We start from the raw sequence: 21,000 nt of genomic DNA, 5'->3' as shown, positions 1-21,000 counted from the left end.
GGCATTGCACTGCAGTGCTGAGAAGGTGTTTCATTGTCAGAGGTGAGATGTTGCACCAGCGCTCCTGTTTTCTCTACTGGAGATAACCGATCCTGCAGAACTTTTTGTTGAAGAAAAGTAGGGAAATTTCTTTTGATTCTTGGAAATGTTTATCCCACCACCACTACAACCTGGTTAACATTTGAAGAAGAAATTTGGGTACCTGGAAATTAGCAGATGGAATTATGCCTCAAGATATCCCATTTTGAAACTTAAAATTCACTATGTATCAAAAAATGTTAAACAAAGTAAGAACTGTTAACACAGTAGCTTATAAAGAATTACGCTTTTAATTCAGATCTACATCTTACTCCCCACCCTCTGAATTTACTTTATCTTACAAAGTCTCAAAGGTTTTTCCCTAGGACCAAGCCCAAAGTATGCTACAGCCTTTTGGAGTTTATTTTAGCCCTCCTTACTATACCAGCTATTGCTATGAGCTTAGACCCATTGGAGTTTCTCCATAAGCCTTTTGATGACACTATCCTCCATCATTTCCTTTATAGACCTCACTGGTATGGGTCCATCAATTCCTTGTTCAGGGACCAATCAATATTGAATTGCCTTTTCAGTGTTTGCAACTTCTGCCAAAAAGGTCTGTGAGCACCATGTTAGAAGTCTACCTCTAGCTGCAAGCTAGAACAAACCTTCAAACTGCCTTTCCCTCATGTAATTAAAACTGAAATGCCTACTCCTGTCAGCAAATAAATAATCATACTGCCTGGAAAAAGATCCTTCGGTCCAACCAGTCCATGCTGACCATAATCCCAAACTAAACTAGTCCCACCTGTCTACACTTGGTCAATATCCCTCCAAACATTTCTTATTCATGATCTTATCCAAACGTCATTTAAACATTGTAACTGAACCTGTTTCCACCACTTCCTCTGGAAGTTCATTACACACACGAACCACTCTCTCTACGTTTCTAAAAAAGAAATTGCCTGTCATGCCTTTTTTTAAATCTTTCTCCTCTCACCTTAACAATATGCCCATAGTCTTGAAATCCTGCATCCTAGGGAAAAGGCAGCTGCCATTCACCCTATCTATATTCCTCATGATTTTATAAACCTCTATAAAGTTCACCCCTCAACCTTCTAAAGTCCAGTGAAAGAAGTCCCGGCCTGTCCAGCCTCATCTTAGAACTTAAATGCTCCATTCCTGACAACATCCTGGTAAATCTCTTTTGAACCACCTCCGCTTAATAATATCCTTCCTATAACAGGCTAAATGGAACTGAACACAGTATTCCAGAAGAGGCCTCACCAACGTCCTGTACAATCTCAACATGACGACCCAACTGTTACATTGAAAGGTCTGAGCACTGAAGGCAAGCACCTTCTTAACAACCCATCTATATGTGGCGCAAACTTCTAGGAATTATGTATTTGAATCATGAGGTCTCTCTGTTCTATATATTGATAAATTAACAAAAAAAGAACATCCTAACCAAAGCTCCATATTGTATACCATACTCATGACATTTGGGGATGTTTTTGGATGCTGCAATCTGAAATGCAAGTAAATTACTTTCAACATGACCCTGATTCTGTAACCCTTGTGAATAATCTCTACTTCTAATTGATGTGATAAGCCTCCCTCCAGAATTGCTAGCCCAGTTAAGGAACTATTTACAACCTGCTCTTAATTTCCTTTGCTGTGGAAACATTGTACAAAATTGCTTCAATAAAATAGATAATTGTGGAACTTCTGACTTGTGCACAAGATCAGAGATGGGGTCGTTCGTTGTTTAAGTTTGATACTTCTAGCATTGATCTTTCAGGATGAACATGCTACCATTTAAGTGTAATAAAATCTAGGCTTGTTTGAGTTCCTTTTTACTATTTAACCTATTTTTCTAATCAACTTGTTTAGAGATGTTATTACACATATCTGGAGCAGGTGGGAACTTGAACCAGGGTATCTGGTCCGAGGGAGGGACATGACCACTGAACCACAACATGACCAGCACCATTGGAAGAAATATTGCTGAGTTGTTGTGATTTGGGATTTTGCCGTGCACACAGGCTGCTGTGATTTTTCACTGTAGTAGTTGTACTTTAAACTTATTTGGTTGTCAAATGCCTTAGGAAGTTTTAAGATTGTAAAATGTGCCTTAGAATTAATTGCAAGTTTTTAAAAAATATCTTCACCCTTCCATCTCTTTGCTTCATCCACCTCTCTTATCAGATAGTCACATTCCCTTGAATTTCGCTTGTCGTTATCTTTGCCGTAAGTCTGTTATACAAGCCCTTATCAAACACTCCTTGAAAATTTATATAACTTGGGAGTGTTTGGCTCAGTGCTTGTGTTTTCACTTTGAGTTGTAAGCTATAGGCTTATGCTCCACTCCAGAGGCTGATTGTTTACTGTTCATTAATATTGCCCTGCAGTTTTGAGAGCGAGGTGCTGTCTGACCAGAGGCCATGCTTGGTCTCGTGCTGGTGTAAGAGATCTCAAAATCCTACCAGGAGCAGAGCAGGGAAGTTCTCTCTGGTTCCTTGTCCAACATTTATCCCTCAGTCAACCCTAACCCCATCACTTTGACAGTATATCCATCCATTTGATCGATGACACTTTGGCTGTGACTTGGATTGGGACATCCTCAAGTGTCTAGAAGATTCCTTCTCTAAATATGATGATTTAAGTTTACTTTGTCCTCAGACTGTCCTAACCTGTGTGCCAGGACCTTTTATTCACTCCTGGGGCCTGGGTGTCACTGGTTGGCCAGCATTTATTGCCTGTCCCTAGCTGCCCTTGAACTGACTGGCCATTTCAGAGGGCAGTTAAGCATCAACCACATAGATTAGATTAGATTCCCTACAGTGTGGAAACAGGCCCTTCGGCCCAACAAGTCCACACCAACCCGCCGAAGCGTAACCCACCCAGACCCATTCTCCTACATTTACCCCTTCACCTAACACTACGGGCAATTTAGCATGGACAATTCACCTAACCTGCACATTTTTGGATTGTGGGAAGAAACCGGAGCACCCGGAGGAAACCCACGCAGACACAGGGAGAACGTGCAAACTCCACACAGACAGTTGCCTGAGGCGGGAATTGAACCCGGGTCTCTGGCACTGCGAGGCAGCAGTGCTAACCACTGTGCCACTGTGCCGTCACATGAAGGCCAGATCGGGTGAGGGTGCCAGATTTCTTTCCCTGAAGGATGTTAGTGAACCAGATGTTTTTTTCCAACAATTGGCAATGGTTCATGCTCATCATTTAGACTTTTAGTTCCTGATTTTTAAAAAACAAAATTCCACCATCTGTCATGGTGAGATTCCAACCCAGGTCCTCAGATCAGCTGAGTTTTTGGATTAATAGTCTAATGATAACGTCACTTGGCCAACATGCTCCCTAAATGCATGGAGGCTGAATGTTGTCCTTTCTCTCTATGTAAGTTTCTATACACTGAGCTGTAGTAGGCTAGTGAGCCTGAGATCTGTAAGTTAGGTTGTGATATATCTCCCATGGCTCAGGTTAGCAGTTCAGTCCAGGCCTTTACTGGTCTGACTTGTTCACTTTGCGGATACCTTTTTATCTTTGCATCAATGTGCGAGCTGCATGTGCTGGTTCACTTTAATGACTGACAGTTTGGTCCATTTTCCTTCTTGCTGCAGGTCACCATGGCAGACAGGGTTGCAGCGGATCGAGCATGTAAAGATCCCAATCCCATCATCGATGGTAGAAAAGCCAATGTCAATCTAGCCTACCTGGGGGCAAAACCAAGAGCCATACAAACTGGTATGTAACCAACTTCTTTGCAGAGCCTGGTGTCCTGTATTTCTTCATTCTTGAATGGCATGTGGACACTGCCAGCATTTCTAACCATTGCTAGTTGCCATTGAACTGAGTAGCAGGCTAGGCCTTTCTATTGGAGATTAAGTCTGGTGTGGGTCTGGAGTCACAAGTAGGCTAGACTGGATAAGGATGGCAGATTTCCTTCCTTTAGAACATACAACTGCTTTGGCCCACCATGTCTGTACCGGCCATTATGCCACTCTAAACTAATCCCATCTGCCTGCACATAGTCTGCATCCTTCTATTTTCTGCCTGTTCACTTGTCTATGTAAAGACCTCTGATTTGCTTTGACAACCTCCCCTGGCAGCATGTTCCAGGCACCACCCACCAAAAAGAAACTGGCCTTGCACATCTTTAAACTTCCTATCTCTCACCTCAGCCTTTCAGTTCTTGTCAGGATAGAGTGTCAGGTGAGCAGGGTCCCTGGGACAGTTTTGTTCCCGTCTCCTGTGGGTGCAGTTCTCTGCCAAAAGGCTATTTGCAGCTTAGCTCAGAACTGTTACGGTAGTTGATCTGGAGACGGCGCATGGAAGGACCTTACAGAAGGACCTATCCATCAAAAAGGTGATGTCATCAACAGTGCTACCAAACGCCACTTTCAGACCGATAGCCTGCTCACTGATGCTCAGTTTGGGTTTTGCCAGAAATAGTCAGCGCCTTGTTTCAAACCTGGACAAAAGAGCTGAACTCTGGAGGTGAGATGAGAATGACAGCCTTCAACACCAAGGCTACATTTGACAGCCTGTGGCATTAAGGAGCTCTAGTAAAACTGGAATCAATGGAAATCGGGGGCAAACTCTCCTCTGGTTGGAGTTGTACCTGGCAAGATCCATCATTTCCGCTCCATATCATAGCCGGTCAAGGCATGTCCTATTCATACCTTTTAAAACATAAATGGTACTCCATACAGAATCGTCTGGAATGAACTATTCTGTTTGAAAATGAACACCATTTGAACACTGCCCATCTCCAGAAAGGACCCAAAAGGTATTTCTTGACTAGAATGGGTCATTCTGAAGCAAAGCTGGTGATGGTCTCTCACACCAAGGTGAATGACTGCAAACAATAACCCAGGCTGTGACTAACCCAACACTATACTTGGCAAAGGGAACCATGGGAAACCACATGATAAAGGAAACAGTTTGTCCCTTTTTAAAAGCTTCTGTTGATTGCTATCTCTGGACAGGGCAGCAACATCTGCAGTCAATAAAATTTCTAATCTGTACCTCTTCACGTTCACTAATACAGCAAACTGACCTCCAGCTAATAAGAGATAAGGTAACAGACTTTGCAACCTGCAGAAAGTCCCATGTTTTCAAGTGAATATTGCAAGGTCTCATGATAAACCTATTTTGGTTTCTGAATTCTTTTACTAACTATTTATTTACTTAATAGCTTGAAAACGTGCACTATTCTCTTTATATACAACTTTCCTCTAAAATTTGTGTATGTGCTTCCACGCGACTGGGAGAACAATAACTTATTTTCTATTAATAATAATCTTTTCTTTTAACCTCACAAAGAGCTTGCTGCTGGTTATTTAACAATCCACACCCTCTGGTTAAGAGACATACACCTTTTCCATTTCAAAAAACACACTATTAATGGAGCAGAGATTTCAGTAATTCTGTAACATGCAGGACATCTCTGCAGGAGTTCCTCAGGATCTTGTCCTAGGCCCAACCATCTTCAGCTGCTTCATCAATGACCGTCATATGGTCAGAAGTGGGAATGTTCACCAATGAGTGTACAATGTTCAGCACCATTCTCGACTCCTTAGATACTGAAGCAGTCCATATTCAAATATAACAAGATCTGTACGATATCCTGGCTTGGGTTATGTGTATCAAGTAACATTGGTGCTACACAATTGCCAGGCAATGACCATCACCACACAAGAGAATCTAATCATCATCTTTGGACACTGCATGGTGGTACCATCTCTAAATACCCCCCATCAACATTCTGGGGTTACCATTGACCCAAAACTGAATGGACTCGCCACATAAATACTGTGGCTCGAAGATCATGTCAGAGGCTAGAAATTCTGCAGTTGAAGTGATGCGTTGCTGTTGTATGTTTTCCTTGGATCATGACGTTGATGTATGAGGTGCCAATTAAACAGGCTGCTTTGTCCTGAATGGTGTCGAGCTCCTTAAGTGTTGCAGGAGCTGCATTCATCTGGGAAAGTGGGGAAGATTTCATCACCTCCTGACTCCCTAAAGCCTGTCTACCATTGACAAGCTAGGAGCGTGATGAAATACTCTCCACTTGCCCGGATGAGTGCAGTTCCAACAACACTCCAGGAGCTCGACACCATCCAGAGCAAAGTAGCCTGTTTGATTGGCTCCCAATGTCAGCATCAAGAGAAGATGTACAACAACAACTCATCACTTGAGCTGCTATTTTTTAACCTGTGAAATCTGCCATCCAGAAGGACAAGGATCTGAATGTTGTCCAGGTCTTACCACACATTGGCATGGCCTACTTCAGTGTCTGAGGAGTTGAGTCATGCTGAACACTTTGATTGCACACATTCCATTTCTTGGGGGAAGGTCTTTGATGTAACAGCTGAAGATGGTTGGGTCTAGGGTGCTTGGGAATGCCACTGTCTCCAATCCACTCACTGTCCTGACTTGGAAATACATCACTGTTCCATCAGTGTTGCTGGGTCAAAATCCTGGAATTCCCACCCTGAAGGCACAGTGGTCTACCTACAGCACATGGAATGCAGCAGTTCAAGAAAGCAGCTCACCAACTCATTCTTGAGGGCAACTAGGGATGGAGCAATAAATACTGGTCCAGCCTATCATACCCACATCCCATGGGTGAATTAAAACAAAATTACCTTGAAGGCAGAATAGGAAGATCTTCACCTGAGATTCCAGTTGTGTTTGAATTAAACATCCCTCACTGTCTAATTAATAATAGAACACAGAACATTACAGCACAGAACAGGCCCTTCGATCCTTGATGTTGCGCCAACCTGTGGAACCAATCTGAAGCCCATCTATCCTACACTATTCCATTCTCGTCCACATACCTATCCAATGACCATTCAAATGCCCTTAAAGTTGGTGAGTCTACAACTGTTGCAGGAAGTGCATTCCATGCCCCTACTACTCTGAGTAAAGAAACTACCTCTGACATGTGTCACATATCTATCCCCCCTCAATTTAAATCTATGTCCCCTCGTGCTAGTCATCACCATCCGAGAATAAAGGCTCTCACTATCCACCCTATCTAACCCTCTGATTATCTTCTATGTCTCAACCTTCTCTCCATACTAGGCAACATCCTATGTGGGTGGCACGGTGGCACAGTGGTTAGCACTGCTGCCTCCCAGCGCCAGAGACCCAGGTTCAGTTCCCGCTTCAGGTGACTGTGCAAACTCCACACAGTCATTCTCCCCGTGTCTGCGTGGGTTTCCTCTGGGTGCTCCGGTTTCCTCCCACAATCCAAAGATGTGCAGGTTAGGTGAATTGGTCATGCTAAATTGCCCGTAGTGTTAGGTGAAGGGGTATATGTAAGGGAATGGGTCTGGGTGGGTTGCGCTTCGGTGGGTCAGTGTGGACTTGTTGGGCCAAAGGGCCTGTTTCCACACTGTAAGTAATCTAATCTAAACTATTCTAAATCTCCTCTGAACACTTTCCAAAGCTTCCACATCTTTCCTATAGTGCAGTGACCAGAACTGTACACAATACTCCAAGTGTGCCCACGCCAGAGTTTTGTACAGGGATAACCTGATCTCATGGCTCCAAAACTCAATCCCTCTACCAATAAAAGCTAGCACACTGTATGCCTCCTTAATAACCCTATCAACTTGGGTGGCAACTTTCAGGGATCTATGCACATGGACACTGAGATTTCTCTGCTCATCCACATTACCAAGCATCTTACCATTAGCCCAGTACTCTGTATTCCTGTTACTCCTTCCAAAGTGAGTCACCTCACACTTTTCCACATTAAACTCCATTTGCCATCTCTCAGCCCAGCTCTGCAGCTTATCTATGTCCCTTTGTAACCTGCAACATCCTTCCGCACTGTCCAAAACTCCAAATTTACTAAACCATCCTTCTATGCCCTCGTCCACATCATTTATAAAAATGACAAACAGCAGTGGCCCCAAAACAGATCTTTGTGGTACCCCACTAGTAACTGAACTCCAGGATGAACATTTCCCATCAACTACCACCCTCTGTCTTCTTTCAGCTAGCCAATTTCTGATCCAAACTGCTAAATCACTCTCAATCCCATGCCTCCATATTTTATGCAATAGTCAATCGTGGTGGAACCTTAACAAACGCTTTACTGAAATCATGTACAGCACATCAACTGCTTTACCCTCATCCACCTGTTTGGTCACCTGCTCAAAGAACCCAATAAGGTTTGTGAAGCATGACCTACCTTCACAAAACTGTGTTGACTATCCCTAATCAACTTATTCCTTTCTAGATGAGTATATATCCCCTCTCTTATAACCCTTTCCAACACTTTACCCACAACCGAAGTAAGGCTCACTGGTGTATAATTACCAGGGTTATCTCTACTCCCCTTCTTGAACAAGGGAACAAAATTTGCAATCCTCCAGTCTTCTGGCACTATTCCTGTAGACAATGACGACATAAAGATCAAAATCAATGGCTTGGCAATCTCCTCCCTAGCTTCCCAGAGAATCTTTGGATAAATCCCATCTGGCCCAGAGGACTTGTCTATTTTTACACTTTCCAGAATTGCTATCACCTCCTCCTTATGCAACTCAATCCCATCTAGTCTAGTCGCCTGTATCTCCGTATTCTCCTTGACTGAAGTGTCTTTTTCTAGTGTGAATACTGACAAAGGGTATTCATTTAGTGTTTCCCCTCTCTCTTTTGACTCCACACACAACCTCCCACTACAATGCTTGATTAGCCCTAATCTTACTCTAGTCATTCTTTTATTCCTGATATACCTACAGAAAGCCTTAAGGTTTCCTTGATCCTATCTGACAATGACTTCTCCTGTCCTCTCCTGGCTCTAACTTGGGATTCTACCTTCATTTTATAGAATCCATACAGTATGGAAACAGGCCCCTCGGCCCAACAAGTCCACACCAACGCTCTGAAGAGTAACCCGCCCACACCCATTCCCCTACCCAATATTTACCCATGACTAATGCACCCTAGTGACATATCCCTGGACACTTTGGGTAATTTAGCATGGCCAATCCCCCTAACCTGCACACTTTTTGGACTGTGGGAGGAAACCGGACCACCCAGAGGAAACCCACGCAGACACTGGGAGAACGTGCAAACACCACACAGTCACCCGAGGCAGGAATCGAACCAGAGTTCCTGGTGCTGTGAGGCAGCAGTGCTAACCACTGAGCCACCGTGCCGCCCAGTGGGGTGCAGCTCCATGACAGCATCGTAAGTTTGCCCCAGGTTCCAAAATCTCTTTATCCAACACTGAAATGTCTGGAGTGGGCATTGAACTCTTAACCTTCTGACTTGGAGGTGAGATGTGCGACACACTACGTCGCAGTTAACATGTGCTGAATCAGGTGGACCAACGTAAACCATCAGGATACAGGAACAGAAATTGCCACTGAGCCTGCACTCCATTTAATTCCGAGATGGCAGCTTGGTATCTTAACTCTTTCTGCGAGCCTTAATTCCCCATTTTGGAATGCATTTGGCTCTGGTATTTTCTAATCCACCTGTTCAGAAATGTAATTACACACAGGGCCTGAACCCAAGCCTTCCGGTTAAGAGGTAGAAACACCACTGCTGTACCACAAAAGCCCCCAGTGCACTTGTCCCTCCTGAAGTCATTTTATTTAATCTAATCTGTTTTGTTTTCAGGATTTGCTTTGGGCGTCCAACAGATACACCCGGCTCTGATCCAACGTCCCCTCGGGTAAGAGAGAGAAACCTTTGTCATACAAGTGGCTCTGTACCCAGAAGGTTGTGCATTTCTGTAGCATCTCTCACCATTTCAAGTTGCCCCAAAGCACACTACAGCCAAAGAGGCATTCTGTAATTTCTGCTGAAATGTAAGAAATGCAGCAGCCCAATTTGCACAGTAAGATTCCACAAACTGTAATCGATGCAGGAATCTGTTTTGGTGATGTTAACTTGAGGGGTAAATATGGGCCAGGGTACAGGAAATAACTGATGTTCAAATAGCACTGTGGGATCCTCTACATGCCTGCATGATACACCACCACTTAGGGGGAGCAATAAATGCTGCCCTTTACCGCAATGCCCAAGAAGAAAACACGTAACAGGGCCTCAACTTGACATCTCATCTAAAAGATGGCACCTCCAGCAATGCAGCACTCTGGCAGTGTGCTGAATCTAATGCTTATGGGTGGCATGGTGGCTCAGTGGTTAGCACTGCTTCCTCACAGTGCCAGAGACCTGGGTTTGATCCCAGCCTCGAGCGATTGTCTGCGTGGAGTTTACATGTTCTCCCCGTGACTGTGGGGCATTCCGGTTTCCTCCCACAATCTAAAAGATGCGCAGGCTAGGTGAATTGGCAACGCTAAATTGTCCAGTTGCGTTAGTCAGGGTTAAATGTAGAGTTATCGGGAATGGGTTTGGGTGGGATACTCTTCGGAGGGTCGGTGTGGACCTGTTGGGCCAAATGGCCTGTCTCTATACTTAGGGATTCTGTGAATTCTTTTGTGTGGTTTTTATGCATTAATCAAAGATTTAGTTTAAAGACAAAGAGAAGGCATAATTACAGCCTTGTACAATAACACCAACTATCCTTCTACATGCTCATGTAAGATTGGCCACCCTGAAATCTTACTGCTACACTGTCAAGAGAATCTTCTGTCAACTCCGTATTTCTTCCAGCAATCTGACAGTGTCCACACTGTGCTATGTATGTCCAGTGGGATGCAGCTCCATGACATCATTGTAAGCTTGCCCCAGGTTCCAAAATCTCTCTGTGCAACACCAAAGTCTGTGGAGGGGGCATTGAACTCTCATCCTTCTGACTCGGATATGAGAGTACTACACACTACGTCGCAGTTAACATCCGCTGAATCAGGAGGACCAAGGTAAACCATTGGGATACAGGAACAGAAATTGCCACTGAGCCTGCACTCCATTTAATTCCGAGATGGCAGCTCAGTATCTTAACTCTCTCTGCGAGCCTTAATTCCCCATTTTGGAATGCATTTGGCTCCGGTATTTTCTAATCCACCTGTTCAGAAATTTAATTACACACAGGGCCTGAACCCAAGTCTCCTGATTAAGAGGTAGCGACAAAAACCCTCCATCCACTTGCCTAACAAAATTCATTCAATCTCCATATGATGTTTTCAATTAACCTAATGTCACAGCTTTCTGCAGGAGAGAGTTCTAGATTCTACAAACGCTTTTCAGACAGCACTTCTGAATAATTGCCCCAATTATAAAGTTGTGGCCTCTTTCATTTAGGAATCACACCAGAGGAGTTTGTCTTTCTATCAATCTTGACGTGTCCCTTACCTCAGTAATATTGGTCACAGATAGGACTGAATGTTTATTTTCCTCTCTCTCTCTCTCTTGTTTTCTCTCTGTCCTTAATTTTGATGGGAAATTGTTACTCAGTTTTATTAGCACCGAGTACACAACCTTCCTATTCCCAAAGGAGCTGGATAATCCTTTGTTTTTGAGTATGTTTCGGATGAATTCACTCTAAACTGAACCTTTCACATTGCATTAAGTATTCAGGCAGAAAGAATGTGCGGACTGAATTCTGTTGTGTGTTTGTTAAATCAATCTTCCTTTCCTTTTCATATTGTGCTGTTTCTCAGAGGTGGAGACTCCCTTCACAGTTGCTCCCAGCTTTTACTTGGCACAACTTCTGACGTTTAGTACATTGGGCTATGGAGTGTTGAGCCATACTGTGAGGCCGTCATTCCCTGGGATGTTCAGGTCAGAGGCAATGCCATGATGAGAGGGGGGGAGAGCAGCCAATGTTCTTGCCCCTGATGATGACCCCTGACTCTGACTGAAATGTTGATGAAGTTTGGGCTCCATTACGATGGTGACATGGTAGCTGCTGACTGGAGCCAGATCTCCCTTGCCTCAGATGCAGACAGCGAAGCAAATAATGGGGCATGTTGGTTTGTTGTGACCTTGCTGACCCACTGCCTTTGGGTGATCAGGGGAGTGCCTTGCTCTGCCAATGGCCTCATTACACAGTTAACCTGGCAGGTGGGAAAAGTGACTGCTGATTTTCTGACAGGTGAACTAGGATAGCCTGTCTACTGGGGTTTTGAGAGGATCCATTTGCGCCAATTGGAGGAAATTGGAGGCTCAAAGTGTGAGGAGGGCCAGCTGCTGAAACTCTTTAGCCTTGTCACCCACAATTTCTCCATTTTCTCCCCCCAGGTCCACCTGGCACAGTGGTTAGCACTGCTGCTTCACAGCGCCAGAGACCCGGGTTCAATTCCTGCCTCAGGCGACTGACTGTGTGGAGGTTGCACATTCTCCCCATGTCTGCGTGGGTTTCCTCCGGGTGCTCCGGTTTCCTCCCACAGTCCAAAGATGTGCAGGTCAGGTGAATTGGCCATGCTAATTTGCCCGTAGTGTTAGGTTAGGGGTATGGGTGGGTTACGCTTCGGCGGGTCGGTGTGGACTTGTTGGGCTGAAGGGCCTGTTTCCACACTGTAATGTAATCTAATCTAAACATCTCTGAACAGGTTTATTATTTTTAAAAAAACAAAGGTCCAACTTGAACCCTTGATCTTCAGACTCCGATGGGGGTTGCTCCCAACTGAAACAAGGGTAATAGTAAAATGTGTCAGGATTGTATTCCTTCTCCCTGCACTCAACAGCTCTTTACCTTACAGGGTCAGCCACTGAGGTTTCTCTGTGTCATTCTTGCCCCCTCAAGCTTGGCTTGTTCTGCCCCATTAGATTTCAGCCAGTCACTTAATTGTCCCATGAATGCGTCCTTGGGAAACCTTGGGTCCTATGTGTGCGAGCTAGAGATTCTCCTCACTGAGCAGCTGGCTAATCTGACTGGAGTTTCTCACAGCAGCGTACTAGTCTGTGCTTGAATTCCAGGGAAATGTTGCTCACAGTGGAGTTGGCACATTTAACTTGATTTGAATGATTTAAATTTCCAAGTAGGACAGCTATTGCAGATTACATTCGGAAACAGTGATTTTTTTTTTGCAAAAACTAAGCTGTCATCATTTTGTTCACAACTATTGGACTGAATTTTAAGATTTTTTTGACCTGCAGCTCCACTTATTTGATTGGAAACAGTTTTGGTTCAGTCGAGAAATCTAGTGACTTTGAATGTAAAATCGTTTTTGAGTCAGTCTTTTAAAACTCCAGGAGGAACTGAGTTTACAGCTGGGCCTCCCTTTTATGACTTGTTTTATTTTTTTTTCAAGGGATTTGGGCATTATAGACAATGCCAGCATTTGTTGCCCCATCCCTGAAAGCCCTTGAGCTGAGTAGCATTCTTGGCTATATCAGAGGGCACTTAAGAGTCAACCATGCTGCTGTGGGTCTGGAGTCACATGTAAGCCAGACCAGGTAGGAACAGCAGATGTCCCTCGTGAAAGAACCCTGGACCTGGGATCCTGCTTAACATCCAAAGGCAGTTTTATGGAGAACCATTGCTGCATTTCCATCTAACTGCTCTCTCCAGTTTTTGTAATCTCACTCTGTATTTATGATCCCTGTTTAAGGAGTTATTCTTGTATTTGATTTGATTATTAGTGTTACATTTACCAAGATACACTGAAAAGTATTACTTTGTGTGCTATCCAGACAAATCATTTCTTACGTATGTCAGAGTAATCGAACAGAATGTAGTATTACGATTACAGAGAAAGATCAACTCTAATATGAGAATATTTTTCCTGCATAATCAATAATCTTAAGAATGTATTCCAAAAAAGTTACTCTTGTAATCTAAGTGATCAGTTCAGCTCATGAGTTGGTCTGAGGTTCTGATCTTGTATCGGTCAGATTAGGCAAGGAGCAGCTAGTTCCTATCGTCCTGATGGAGACTGTTAGAGGGACAGTATTGGTGCTTTATGCCTGTCCTTAATTGTTCAACTTACCCTTAGTGGGATTTGAACTCTTTGTCTTGTGGTTGTTAGACCTGTACAGTGACCATTAGATGATCAGATAGAAATATGTTGATAGTGCAAACCATACCAAAGTTTTAGTTTTGGATGGTTTCAAAAGAAAGTCCAGTGCTCAGTGTAACCATGTGGGTGGCCAAAGACTACCATGATGATGAACCAGTAGAGTCACAATTTTAGGCTTTGGAGGATGAAGAATAGATGCTAGCCTTACCAGTGTTGCCAATCTTCTGAGAATTGTATAACATCTGTCAATGTGCCCCAGAGGTCTTCTTCATGGTATCCTGGCGTAGTATCAGTTATTGAACCTTTGTACTGGCAGGACCTTTGGGCTTCTGTGTCTAGGGAACACTAGGTAATGTGTATGTATGTTTTTAGAGAGGACAGTGTTTACATTTTGAATGAGGGAGCTCTCTGCCAACATTTTCTTCAATAATTCTGTATATGTGGAATTCTAGTGTCAGGAACTTCTAAATTGATAACAGAAATGTTTAATCATTTCTAGCTTTGCATCTGATTTGAATGATGATGTGTAGTGAAGGACAGATTAAAGGATTACATGGGTGTAGTGTAGTGCAGTGTTTCTGTAACTGCACTAGTGTTTCAGAGGCTTGGACTTACCATTCAGAGAATGTGAGCTTGGAACAGGAGGGAGGCCATTTAACCCTTTGAACCTGTTCTGCCATTCCTAGAAACATAGCAAATAGGAACAGGATTGGCTGTTCAGCCCTTCCAGCCTGTTCCACCATTCAATATGATAATGTCTGATCGTTCCACACTGTTCCCGCTTTCTCCACATACCCTTTGATCCCTTTAACTATATCTAACTTCTTCTTGAAAACATTTTGTGTCAGAGAATCCACAGGCTCCCCACTCTCTGGGTGAATGCATTTCTTCTCATCTCAGTCCTAAGTGGTCTACCCCAGCTTCTGAAAATGTGATCCTTAGATATGGACTGCCCCATCATTGAAAATATCTTTCCTGCATTTAACTTGTCTCGCCCTGTTAGAATTTTATAGGTTTTTATGAGATGCTGCTCTTTCTGAGAAATTCCAGTGAATCTAATTCTAACCAATCCAGTCTGTCTTCATACAGGGATCATTTTGGTAAACCTAATAACCTACTTAATTAATTCAATAAGATCATAGCTGATCTGTGATAAATTCCATTTTCCAGAATCTAAGTTCAGTTTGAACATGATAACACAAAGGGCTCTGGCTTCAGGTAAAGTAACCATGGAGCTGTCTGACTGTTAGAAAAACCCAACACGTTAATGAATGACCGTTGCAGAAGGAAATCTTCTATCTTTTTATGGTCTGGCCTATATGTGACTCCAGTCCAACGCAAACATGGTTGATTCTTCAATTCTATTCATTTTTCAGGGATGAGTAATAAATGCCAACTTTAAGAAGAAATAGTTATTAAAAATAAGTCCTGTAGTTTTTTTTTCTTTTTTCTTTCTTTAGCCATAGTGCTTATTCTTCCCCACTGTGTGTGTGTGTGTGTGTGTGTGTGTGTGTGTGTGTAAATGACATGTCTACAATGTCACACTTTCCACATTGCAATTCCTGCCTCAATCATTATATTTTTTAAAATAATAACCTCCAGATGTGCTCCTAGGCCTGGCAAAGTTGGCTGTTAATAGGTCCAGGCCACGGGCTGTGGAGGGGCTCATTTCTGCCAACTGCCTGTCCCCCTTCCACGGTTACATACTAATCTGTATTTATTGGAATCAATAAAAACACTACGTGCAAAATAATTTTGTTAATTGTTTCCACCACCAGGAAAACACCTATGTGGCCAAGGAACCAGTAACAAGCAAAGCTTGGTGAGAGTAATGCTTACATGAAAATGGGGAGGGTAGGGATCAAATTAAAATAGAGTTGGGGGGGAAATAAAACAGCCCACTCCCCATGGTGCCCGTCTCCTCGTAAAGGCAGTGAGAATGCTGATGGACACTGCATGCTTCTTTTCCAGGGACACCCAAACGAGCATGTAACCACTGAACAGGGACAGGCATTTGGCAGAAATGAACCCCTCCACAGCCCGTAGCCTGGACCTATTAACAGCCAACTTTGCCAGGCCTAGGAGCACATCTGGAGGTTATTATTTTAAAAATATAATGAGTGAGGCAGGAATTGCACTGTGGAAAGTGTGATATTATAGAAATGCCCGTAACGACTCTGTGCGTTTGGCATGAACTTGTTGGACTTGAGTCACACATAGGCCAGACCATAAAAAGATAGAATGACCTTCTGGAACAGTCATTCATTAACGTGTTGGGTTTTTCTAACAATCAGACCACTCCATGGTTACTTTACCTGAAACCAGAACCCTTTGTATTATCATTTTCAAACTAAACTTTGATTCTGGAAAATGGAACATGAGCTGCTTGTGAATACATTGCTGCTGCTGCTGGGAGGAAGATTGAAGAATATCTGGACCTGCGCTGAGGGTTACACATCTCAGTTGAAGAATTCAGTACCACATCAGTAGTTAGAGTCATAGAGATGTACAGCATGGAAACTGACCCTTTGGTCCAACTCGTTCATCCGACCAGATATCCCAACCCAATCTAGTCCCACCTGCCAGCACCCGGCCCATATCCCTCCAAACCCTTCCTGTTCATATACCCATCCAGATACCTTTTAAATGTTGGAATTGTACCAGCCTCCACCACTTCCTCTGGCAGCTCATTCCATACATGTATCACCCTCTGTATGAAAACGTTGCCCCTTCAGTCTCTTTTATATCTTTCCCCTCTCGCCCTAAACCTGTGCCATCTAGTTCTGGACTCCCTGACCCCAGGGAAAAGACTTTGTCTATTTATCCTATCCAAGCCCCTTGTGATTTTATAAACCTCTATAAGATCACCCCTGAGCCTCCGATGCTCCACCATGGAATACAGCCCTGGCCTTTTCAACCTTTCCCTATAGCTCAAATCCTCCAACCCTAGCAACATCCTTATAAATCTTTTCTGAACCCTTTCAAGTATCACAACATCCTTCCGACATCCTGTAATCAATATTCTGGCCAATAAAAGAAAGCATGTCAAATGCCTTCTTCACTATCCTATCTACCAACGACTCCACTTTCAAGGAGCAATGAACCTGCACTTCAAGGTCTCTTTGTTCAGCAACACTCCCTAGGACCTTACCATTAAGTGTGTAAGTTCTGCTAAGATTTGCTTTCCCAAAATGCAGCACCTCGCATTTATCTGAATTAAACTCCATCTGCCACTCCTCAGCCCATTGGCCTATGTGATCAAGATCCCATTGTAATCTGAGGTAACCCTCTTCGCTGTCCACTACACCTCCAATTTTGGTGTCATCTGCAAACTTCCTAACTGTACCTCTTATGCTCACATCCAAATTATTTATATAAATGACAAAAAGTAAAGGACCCAGCACCGATCCTTGTGGCACTCCACTGGTCACAGGCCTCCAGTCTGAAAAACAACCCTCCACCACCACCCTCTGTCTTCTACCTTTGAGCCAGTTCTATAAATAAATGGCTAGTTCTCCCTGTATTCTATGAGATCTAACCTTGCTAACCAGTCTCCCATGAGGAACTTTGTTGAGGGCCTTCCTGAAGTCCGTAGAGATTAGATTAGATTACTTACAGTGTGGAAACAGGCCCTTCGGCCCAACAAGTCCACACCGACCCGCCGAAGCGCAACCCACCCATTCCCCTACATTTACCCCTTTTACCGAACACTACGGGCAATTTAGCATGGCCAATTCACCTGACCTGCACATCTTTGGACTGTGGGAGGAAACCGGAGCACCCGGAGGAAACCCACGCAGACACGGGGAGAACGTGCAAACTCCACACAGTCAGTCGCCTGAGTCGGGAATTGAACCCAGGTCTCTGGCGCTGTGAGGCAGCAGTGCTAACCACTGTGCCGCCGTGCCACCCACCTACACCGCAAGGTTAGACCTCATAGAATACAGGGAGAACTAGCCATTTATTTATAGAACTGGCTCAAAGGTAGAAGACAGAGGGTGGTGGTGGAGGGTTGTTTTTCAGACTGGAGGCCTGTGACCAGTGGAGTGCCACAAGGATCGGTGCTGGGTCCTTTACTTTTTGTCATTTATATAAATAATTTGGATGTGAGCATAAGAGGTACAGTTAGATCACATCCACCGCTCTGCCCTCATCAATCCTCTTTGTTACTTCTTCAAAAACGCAATCAGTTTTGTAAGACATGATTTCTTATGCACAAAGCCATGTTGACTATACCTAGTCAGTCCTTGCCTTTCCAAATACATGTACATCCTGTCCCTTAGGATTCCCTGCAACAACTTGCCCACCACCAACGTCAGGCTCACCGGTCTACAGTTCCCTGGCTTGTCCTTACCCTCTTTCTTAAATAGTGGCACCATGTTTGCCAACTTCATCTTCCGGCACCTCACCTGTGACTATGGATGATACAAATATCTCAGCAAGAGGCCCAGCAATCACTTCCCTAGCTTCCCACAGAGATCTAGGGTACACCTGATCAGGTCCAAGGGATTTATCCACTTTTATGCGCTTTAAGACATCCAGCATTTCCTATTGTGTAATTTGGACATTTTTCAAGATGTCACCATCTAATTCCCAACATTCTATCACTTCCATGTTCTTCTCCACAGTAAACACTGATGGAAAATACTTGTTTAGTATCTCCCCCCCGCCATCTCCTGCAGGTCCACACATAGGCTGCCTTGCTGATCATTGAGGGACCCTATTCTCTCCCTTGTTATGTTTTGTTCAGTCAGTCATCAAACAGTTTACCTGGATACACCAGATTAAAGTGTGACAATCTCTAGTTCAAAGTCCAATTGTGCACTTGATTATTTTCGATTGAAAACATTAGGATTTTTAAATGGAGGTTTATCCAGTGCGGAATCAAGTGTTGCAGAATCTGATAGGGCGACAGCACTTTGGAGTGACCCTGAATAAATAATCAGAGCCCCAGATCTAATCATTTACTGAAAGTGCTTTGATCAAAATGATCCAAGTTTGAACTTGACTCAGGTGGTTGAATTCTTAAGCATAGTATCCAGGTTGTCAGACCAGTGCAGTACAGGTGGCAAGCTGCAGTCCCAGGGGCTATCTAATAAATGAGGGGTTGAACATGCTTATCTCATTGCTGCTTCTTTTCACTTCCTGGGAGCAAATGAATTTGTTTCAGAACTACATCCTTACCTCCTCCTTTCATATAGCTCCGTCTCTGTCTCTGGGTTCCATCTCCATCTAGCTGCTCACCCCTCCCCTCCCCCACCAACCTCCAATTTGACTTCAGCATAATTACCACTTTATGCTAACTAATATCGGTCCTGCTTTCTTCCCATTGATGCTGCCAGTCCTGCTGTGTTTCTTCAGCAATTTTTCTCCAGTTTTTGTGCTTCAGAAGTAATTGGTTGACTCAGATGCTGTCAAAAGAGTGTGTAACTTGCATTGTAATTGCTAGCTTGTTAGTACTAATGTTACTGGATTCAGATTTGTAAAGAATTGTTTTCACTTCCTGCAATTTCAATTCTCCTGAAAGGACCTTGTTCCTGATCTCCTCCTTGGCTCACTTGATAGCACTCTACTCTCTGAATCAGGAAGTTCAAGATTCAAGTCACATCTCAGAGGCCTGAGCGCACACTCTCAAGCTGTCTCTCCAGTGCAGTAATGAGAGAGTGCTACACAACACTATGTGCTGTTTATTTTTGCATGTGATGTGAAACTAAGGTCCTGCCTAATGTTGCAGATAGTGCAATGGAATCTTTTGTGTCTCTTTTGAAAAAGAGAAGGGGACTGCATCAACATGTCATGGCCTTCACTAAAAACAATCTATAAGTGGAGTCCCAGGTAGGTAGGATAGTGAGGAAGACATGTGTATGCTTGCCTTTATTGGTCAGTGCATTGAGTATAGGAGTTAGGAGTACAGGACATTAGTTAGGCCACTATTGGAGTACTGCATGCAATTCTGGTCTCCCTGCTACAGGAAGGATGCTGTAAAACTTGAAAGGGTTCATAAAAAAATTTACAAGAATGTTTCCAAGCTTGGAGGCTTTTGAGAGGCTGAATAGACTGGGGCTGTTTTCCCTGAAGTGTTGGAGGCTGAGGGGTGACCTTATAGTGGTTTATGAAATCATGAGGGGCATGGATAGGGTAAATAGACAAAATCTTTTTTTCTAGGGGTGAGGAAGTCTAAAACATGGGTTTAAGGTAAGAGGGGAAAGATTTAAAAGGGATCTAAGGGGCAACATTTTCATGCAGAGGGTGGTACGTGTATGGAATGGGCTGCCAGAGGAAGTGGTGGAGGCTGGTACAATTCCAACATTTAAAAGGTATCTGGATGGGTGTATGAATAGGAAGGGTCTGGAGGGATATAGGTCAAATGAGACTAGATTAATGTAGAATATCTGGTCTGTTTCCGTGAATAGTCGTGACTCTACGACTTGAAGTGCATAAAGACATGGGAACAAAAGTAGGCCATATGGCCCATCGAGTATGCCTCCCCATTGAGTGAGATCATGGCTGATCTGACCATCTTCCTCATGTTGGAATTGTACCACCATCCACTACCTTTTCTGGCGGCTCATTCCATACACACACCACCCGCTTCGGTTCCTTTTTAAATCTTTCCCCTCTCACCTTAAACCTATGCCTTCTAGTTTTGGACTTCCCTACCCAGAGAAAAGACCTTGGCTACTCATGTTATCCATGCTGCTCATAATTTTATAAACTTTGATAAGTCACCCCTCAGCCTCTGACACTGTAGGGAAAATAGCCTCGGCCTAGTCATCCTCTCCCTATAGCACAAACCATCCAGTCCTCTTTGTAAATCTTTTGTGAACTCATTCCAGTTTCACATTTGCCCTATAGCAGGGAGACCAGAATTGCATGCATTATTTCAAAAGTGTCCTAACCAATGCCCTGTACAGCCACAACATGACTTCCCAACTCCTATACTCAATGCACTAACCAATAAAGGCAAGCTTACCAAACGTATTCTTCACTATTTAGTCTACCTGCGGCTGCACTTTCATGGAACTATAAACCTGCACCCAAGGCTCTCTGTTCGGCGACACCC

General features: G+C 43.7%; 1 protein-coding gene across 1 annotated transcript in view; it reads left to right on the top strand.

The window, feature by feature from the left end:
* The window catches only part of LOC122547152 (RNA-binding protein 38-like), an 82,345-nt gene that overhangs the window by 5,683 nt on the left and 55,662 nt on the right, over positions 1-21,000 (top strand). The window contains exons 2-3 of the mRNA XM_087995021.1: positions 3,666-3,789; positions 9,691-9,745. Coding sequence (XP_087851147.1) covers positions 3,666-3,789; positions 9,691-9,745 — 179 coding nt within the window. The remainder of the gene's footprint in view (positions 1-3,665; positions 3,790-9,690; positions 9,746-21,000) is intronic.

Source organism: Chiloscyllium plagiosum, unplaced genomic scaffold, assembly GCF_037043375.1.
Source record: "Chiloscyllium plagiosum isolate Xiang-an unplaced genomic scaffold, Cpla_swu_hap1 HiC_scaffold_15, whole genome shotgun sequence".
Taxonomy (NCBI): domain Eukaryota; kingdom Metazoa; phylum Chordata; class Chondrichthyes; order Orectolobiformes; family Hemiscylliidae; genus Chiloscyllium; species Chiloscyllium plagiosum.
The sequence above is the reverse complement of the archived record's forward strand: the minus strand, read 5'-3'. Positions and strand labels throughout refer to the sequence as shown.